Source organism: Colletotrichum siamense (assembly GCF_013390195.1).
Source record: "Colletotrichum siamense strain Cg363 chromosome Unknown KSG_Cg363_contig01, whole genome shotgun sequence".
Lineage (NCBI taxonomy): Eukaryota > Fungi > Ascomycota > Sordariomycetes > Glomerellales > Glomerellaceae > Colletotrichum > Colletotrichum siamense.
Window position 1 is genome coordinate 2,851,965 of NW_023501014.1, and position 7,456 is coordinate 2,859,420.

The window sequence follows — 7,456 nt, forward strand, 5'->3', positions numbered from 1 at the left end:
GCCGCATATCGAGAACCATCCCACAGCACCGCACTATTGAATGCGTTCATGCGCTTGTGACAGTCTCGGGGTGTCGGGTTTCTCTTCGAGAAGGCTTTTTTCCCCTTCGCTTAGAGCTTCGCGAGTACGACGCATCGGCGTGAGATATGTCCATTGCCGATCGAGTAGCTATATCTGCCGTCCACGTGATGCATCATTTCACAAGCTATGCTATTAGTGCTCTTGGTGCATGTTTGTGTCATCAGAGCTCATCCTACCAGGGCGAGCAATCTTCAGTTGTGTACCATTGAACGGCATTGATGGAACACAGCGGTGTTTGTGTTTGCCCCATTGACTTGGGACAGTTTGGTGGGCTGTCGCTTGTCCTCGTGCCCAGCGACGTACTACATTGTATGAACCTGCAGGATTCAGTTCGTGACCTTAGAATCTACGGTCGACTATTGGTCTTGCCCAGCTAAGTGCAATACACCTGCAAGGAACCACCGCGTGCCAGCATGCCCGAGAACACTCAAACACCTAGGCAATCTCCATTGCAGCCACCGCAGCGTGTGTTGCGCTTGAATTTGGCTCTCGCCGGAATTTCACTATACTCATAATAAGATTCCATAACACTCATATCTCAGCCCAGTTTCAACCTCTCATGAGTGACGAAGAGTTACAATGTGGGAGAACATGTTAGCTATTGGGCTAGAGAACGCAGGTGTTAGTCTGTGATTCTCGGGTGTTGTTCAACTGCACGGCGAGTGTCGTTGAAGGAAGCTCGGGTGCTTCGTATTTGTGTGAAGTATGGCATCGGGTTTCGCCCCGTGGAGTCGATTTGTGATCTCGAGACAAAGAAGTGACAAGCTGGGAACACGGCCAACAACAAGGTTCTCGGGAAGCGACTGCAGAAGGCCTCTTTATCAGAGCAACTCAAGCTAATGGGGCCAGTACACGATCAATTCATGTGGCAATGAATGGAACATTCCTTCAAATACGACAGTTACATGAAACAGATCAAGACGGTTGTGTGTGGAGAGATGGGGTCTCTGGTATCTTGTGATATAACACTGTAAGACTGGACATCTGTTATTCGGCATCAAACTTCACTGTTTCCGCGACCAGACATTTCTCCAACTATGATGTGGGAATTTAAATGCATGATCAACTAGCCAACACTTAGGACGCCTCATATTCAGTTTGATTTCATAATGGTGATGCCCGGGGAATGTTCGTGCTTTTGCGAACCACGGCATCGCAATCTAACATCTCTATCAACTCTTTTTAGAGATTGACTTTTATATCCATGCAAACGAGTAAAGTCCATTTGAAGGTATAACATATGAGTTGGAAGAAACCGTCTGTGGCTCTGACTCGCCGGTTCCGGTGTAGTCCCTTTGCTGTCGGGAACCAGTTCGAGTTGCAAAGAACGTCAGTCGACTTCACCTTTTGCTAGGTCATCTAGCGCATGATGAATAGAATAGACGAAGTTGATGTATCCGATGCTCTGTTTTACTACTATCGGATCAAATAATGAATTCATCACTGGGCGACTTGCTTGAGCAGCCAACCATGGGTGTTTGAGACGTACAGATGTCAGGTTTGCATCAATCCACCTTAGCTAGAGTTTCCGAGGATCAATCCATAGCTCGGGGACCTCGAATGTTCAGCAGATTTACCACAATCCCGATTCTGCGACGCATGCTATACTTCGCTGGGCTTGTCTACTCAGATAAGCATGGGATGTTGGAGCTGGTTGAGCTGGTTGGGAAACAGTCCTCGTCCAACACGATTTCTCTCGTTGGAACGACCCTAACCCGTCCTCTACTTCGACCGTTGGTCGAAAAGCTAGATAGGAGGTTGAACGTTTGCTCATTCACCAGAATGGGCAATCTTCCCAGAGACTGCGGGAGACTGCGGGAAGATCTTATTTCTGGGGCGCAACAGCTCTAAATCTCAGTGAGAGACGAGCTTTCCGTGGATGGCATGGCCTGGTGACAGCTTCGTTAGGATTCAAGCGTCTCGACTTACCACAGACTATCACGGCCCTCAGCCTTCCTAATCTCTATGCTTCCATGCATATGAGCTCCTCTTCCGGAGGCCCGCGTTGTTGCGAATATCGGGGGCTGCGCCCTCGTTACCACTGCTGTAACTCTCCGCTCTTCGTTTTATCACCTTTCCCGCCAAAGGACGATGCGATTAGTTGCCTATTACCATCCTAGCCCGGGGAGAGACGTCGATCAGAGGCATCGTCGTGTCTGTTCTAGTTTCTCGTCTACAACCCGTCCAACGTGAGACAGCCGACAGCACACGATCTCTCCACATGCTCATGGCAGAAAACATCTCCACCAAGACCAAATAAATGGCATGGAGCGGATTCCGTATCAGCAGCTCTTACAATGTGAAGCCTATTGCTAGAGTAATCTTTCTTATTTTCAAGAACCCTGAGGCATAACGATCCCTCATGTGGTATCCATATGGAATTTGAAGACAACGAGGCGTAGCTAGATTCTGACGAGAATGGCCGTATTAAGTAAAGCAAAAACCAAGACCCAGTGGCACCTTACGCTTACTAGAAGCTCTCCATAAGGATCTAAACACATTAGAAGGCGGATGGCGATCAAGTTGACAATGGTTTAGTCGTGTAGATTCTTCCGTTTCGATCTCATGGTTTGAGCTCTTATTCCACATCCATCGTCATGTGGACGATAACGCCTTATATCGAGAAACGATTACTTCGCATTATCATTTAATCATTGAAGGACGGCCGTATCGATGGTATTACATAAAACAACGCAGCATCAAGCACCCAAGTCCACCATCCTTCCAGTAACTCCCTAGGATACCGAAAATGTATGCCAATGACATCCTTCGACCACGTTCCCATGCTCAAGCCACGCTCTCGGTTTGCTTAGTACCGCTGCTCGAGATGCTAGCATTGTCGGTGCCGTGTGATTTTTCCCCAGGCACTGAGCTGGCAACGATCCTAGCGTCCTCGTCATGAATCTTAGTCTGAGCATCAGAAAAGGTGTCGGTCTGAGGGGTGAAGTCTTGGTCTGGTGACCAGTCTCGGAGGTCGTCCTCTGCATCGTTCAGAATCTGCCGCGCTTGCTGACCGTGGTTATACGTGGGATGCATATCGCCGGGTACGACAGGAGTATCATCAAGTAGCTGTAGGAGACGTCGACCATGCTTGGCGAGGATGATCTGCTTTGCTGCGCGCTCAATGGTGGCGGTAAACTCGGCCTCATATGCCTCCTTCAGTTTCTGGCGAGTCTGGAGGTCGTTAGTATAAGTTGAGAGGCATCGCCGGAGCCTTAAACGTACAATATTCTTCAGCTGAGCTTCAGCGACCAAGTTCTCCGCCTCGGCTCTAACGAGCTCCTGCTCAAGCACAACAAGCCTGGCACTTTGGGGCTCCTTCATCTTCAGCTTCGCAATGTCGTCGGCAATCTTGTCCTTGCCGTCACGGCTCGGCTGGACACTCTTCTCGGTGTTGCGGATAGCTTTCAGTACGCCCCGGGAGTCGTCGAGGGAGTGCGCATACTGGTCCTCCTGCTCGCCAAGCTCGCTGAGGATGACGCCGACCTTGTCAGAGATGTCAGAGATGGCCTCATCGTTGGTCTGTTCGCCCCATTCGGAGAGCTGAGTGGCGATGGAGACGCGTTCGCGGCCGGCGGTCTCGTGAGCGGTGATGAGGTTATTCTCGCTCTTGATGAGGCGGTAGAGCTTGCGTGAGAGCTCGGGCTGGACGTTACCGCGCAGGGAGTTGAAGGAGAAGCCAGTTCGCTTAGAGGTGTTTTGGGAGCCGTTGCGGCGGTGGCCGGAACGGATGGAGAGAGAGCGGTTCCTACTGCGGCGTTAGCATGATAGCAGAAGAAAGTTGAGGGTGGAAGTCGGCACGGAGAGGACGTGATAGCCGTCACTCCGCAAGGGAGTTCAGACTCCTCACTTCGGGAGGAGAAGAAACGACGCATCGTGGTCACACTGATTTTGGTGGCTTGTTGGGAGACGACATCGCTTACATGATGGCAACTGGATAGGAACGATTGGGTGATAACCCGGAGCGTCCTACTCTTCTTTCACGCAGCACCTACGGCGAGAGCCACGATCGGTTTTAGATATTTGGAAAGATGGAACCTTGTCCTTGCAGTTGGGATGCGCGTCTATGACTGGGGAAGGAAGGCTCTTCGATGGGATGGCAGCTTCGGATACTGAGAGCCAAGACTCGTGTGGACCTTTCTGATCGGAAGTATGCAGCAAGAATAATGCGCCGTTAAGGAAGGGAAGTTGCAGTGTAGGATGCGACAGCCGCGATGCGACAAGGGTATCAGGAAGACTTTAAGAAGGGGAACAGGGTCCTCGGCGGTTGACTCGGGAGGGAAGGGCACCGAGTGAGACAGTCATGTCATAATCTTGCAGCAGGCAGGTGGCATGCCTCACCAAAGGAGGGGAACCGTAGAGCAGGTAGCTCTAGCTCTAGCTTAAGCTTTAGCCATGTTGGGATCAAGAGGGCCACGAAGGCATCCAGCGCGCATCCACCAACTGTGCTGTCAAGCTGTCTAGGAGTAGCTAAGAGGAGCCTTGGAGGAATGGCATCAGGCTGGCCGACGCAGCCAGCTCGATAGTTGCCAATTTTTACGAAAGCCGAGCCGCGCCAGCCCTTCGTATGCACCTTCTGCACTTTTCCCCCGGCGTAGTGTTCTCCAGAGGGTGCAGCGATGATGATGATGATGAAGATGACGAAGGGTTGGGAAGGTCGCGCTATGATGTCATGGCGGTGACGGGGGACCCAGGCGACACCTCGGGAAAAAAGGGTCTTTCCCTGCCCCTCCCAGTCCCCTCATCATCCTCCTCCTCCACTTCTCCAATTCTGGCCCGTCGCGCCGGAGTGATCACTCCACGATCACGGCTCCCGGCTGACAACCGCCCGCAGATGCTCCCACTCTGCTGTGTTGTGCGTCCCGCTTGCTGGGGCCTGTCAGATGCAGCGTTCCGGCTTGGGAGCCGCCTGAATGTGCTCGTCCCCGGCCTACGATCATTTTGCGGGTTCTCCCACACGGATGCCATCACAGATCAGTTCGGAATGCGCATTTTGTCGCGGTTTGAGCACTCATGCGTTATTATTCAAGAGTCTAGAAATTGAACTGCCGAAAGGCTAAGACCAGAACCGTGATTCATACAACATAGATATTTCGTAACATTCATGCCGACCCAAGTATCGCAAAAAAGGACACGCCGTGAATCCTACATTATAAACTCCATGCCCCCAGTCGAGATGATGTTGCCCAGCTTTCAGACGACTTGTGAAATTCGTCGAGTCTTTTGTCGAGTCGCCAGCTCGGCAAATCAAATACCCAACACCAATGTCTTCCCAAGTAGACCGACGCCATCGCTGCCTGTGCTGCGCTGCGTTGCGTTGTCGCTCATGCTGGCTTAGACAGTGTAACAAACTTTTTTCGTCCCTTCTCCTCTCATTTCGAAACGATCATGCCGCTCCGTTGCAGCTCGTCTAATCCCCCGCCCAAAAGAAGGTTCGTCCATCCGCATTCCCGCGGAGCTACTCTTTTGCAGGGCTGAAGCTGAATTTAATCTCGGCGGTAGGTGCGGCTCGTTCGCTCGTAGACCACAGGCTCAACGTAGCTGACTCGCGGGCTGTTGGCGACATACGAGCGCCTCACGCTCGTATAGCTTGCGCGAGGCGAGTGGTGGTGGTGATGGCCATGGTGGTGTCCGTGGTGATGATGGCCGTGGTGGTGGTGGTGGTATCTCGTGGGGATGACCTCCTCGTGGTAGTAGTGCTTGCGGCCGCCGGTTCCAAAGCACATCTTGATGTCGACTGTAGAGATGGCAAAGTTGGTCAAGTTGTGCGTTGTTTGTGTGACTTGCTCGATGTTCAGTTCTCTGAACTAGGAAGAGCGTGGGTAGGTTGGTATTAGTTGTGCTGGCCACTCCAATGCAGGCAGAGCCGGGTAAGTGGTAAGTGGTAGACGATAGATGCGGGTAGAAGATTCAACGAATGTTCTTCTGCGTAAGTGTCAGGCTATGCGATGCGCCAGACTGGAATGGGGTGTGGGCGACGGGCCGCCTTTTATGATTTCCCTTCTCATCCCCCCTCCACAGATCTGGCCTGGACACATATCTCCCGTCTCCCGTTCAAGTGTGCCTTAACAAGTGCGTGCTGGTTAGTCAACGATGTCAGGGGACTCAGGGCCAAGGCGAAGCAAGTCAGTCATCCATCCCACTCTAGCATGGATGGATGGCCCCCCCTCCCTCTCGCATTCAGACGGGCCCGGGAAACAAAGTGAAAAGGACGGCCCTCACCGAAAACCCTGCGTGCTGCGAACAAGGAACCAACTTGGTTGGCTGGCCTTGCCGTCTAACCTTACGTATTATGCAGTTGTGGTAAGTGGCTCAGCGCATCTCTGCTGCTCTTTGCTTCCAGGTTCTTGGGCGCAGCTGCCCTGGTTCTGACCCTTGCTCCGTTCCGCCGCCATCAGCAGCGACGGCGGCGGGGGACCATCGAGTGTTGGGCCTGCCATCCTTGCTTTTTAGAACTGGCGCCGCCTCATTCACCAGCAGTCCAGTCCAGACCGCTGTGCAGCAGCCAGGGTCTCCCCACCTGAGTTTGATCCGCGTGAGACGTCCCGCCGAGTCGCCCTAGCAGAAGAGTCCCCGAAAAAAGGTCAGAAGTTGGATTTTATTTTGGAATCGACGAGGGCAGGGGAAAGAAGAGAGAGGTCTAAGTTGCAGAGAGTTTGGTGTTTTGAGTCACAGATCGTGTAGGGCCTCAAACCAAACAAAGCTTCCTCTGAGGGCCTGACTTTCTCAGCTGGCTAGAGTCGGGCTGTCGTTGAGTGAATACGGAAGCCGCCCAGAAACGGCAACAGTGACCGTTACCGTTACAGTCGTTGCGAGCTCGTCCTGCAGTGAAAGCAAGAAACATCAACCAAGAAATCAACCAAAAACCTCGACGGATCCAACCCAGTGTAGTGCAGACGAGCCTGGACTTCCTGCCACATGAATCCGTGGACGATCCCATCGGTGGGACTGTCTAATTGATGACCTCCTAGTGCCCTCTGTATCGCTAATAGCAGAGTTAAGATCTGATCTTCCCAGCCGATCCACTCACACTCCGTCTTCACCGCACACACCTTGGTCAGCCCGCGACGTCAGCCTGCATCTCCCCGGCGGCTTGTAGGAAAAGCAGCAGGGATGACTTCTCGAAGATCTTCCCGACAGACCTTCCGAGAGCTAATCTTGTAGGCGTAGGCCCTACCCGTAATATTTGCTGAGGGAGAAGGTACCCTTCCACACAGGTTCAAAATGACAGCGGTCAACTGTTTCTCAGCGCGAAGATCAGTGTGCCAGTCCAATCATGATTCTCTAAAGCCATCCGTTCCATCTGCTTTTAGATGCCGTCTGATGATAATGTACAAATGCTAGGAAAAGCCGCCTCCGAGGTCTATAGTCTGTT

General features: G+C 52.3%; 1 protein-coding gene across 1 annotated transcript; it reads right to left on the reverse strand.

The window, feature by feature from the left end:
• Window positions 1–2,868: 2,868 nt before the first annotated feature.
• On the reverse strand, window positions 2,869–5,807 carry LSP1 (Sphingolipid long chain base-responsive protein LSP1; the record flags this gene model as incomplete). The annotated part of the gene is made up of 3 exons (XM_036632581.1): window positions 2,869–3,255; window positions 3,307–3,829; window positions 5,650–5,807. 3 exons carry the CDS (start codon window positions 5,805–5,807, stop codon window positions 2,869–2,871), a joined length of 1,068 nt encoding a protein of 355 aa, XP_036502135.1.
• Window positions 5,808–7,456: the final 1,649 nt, after the last annotated feature.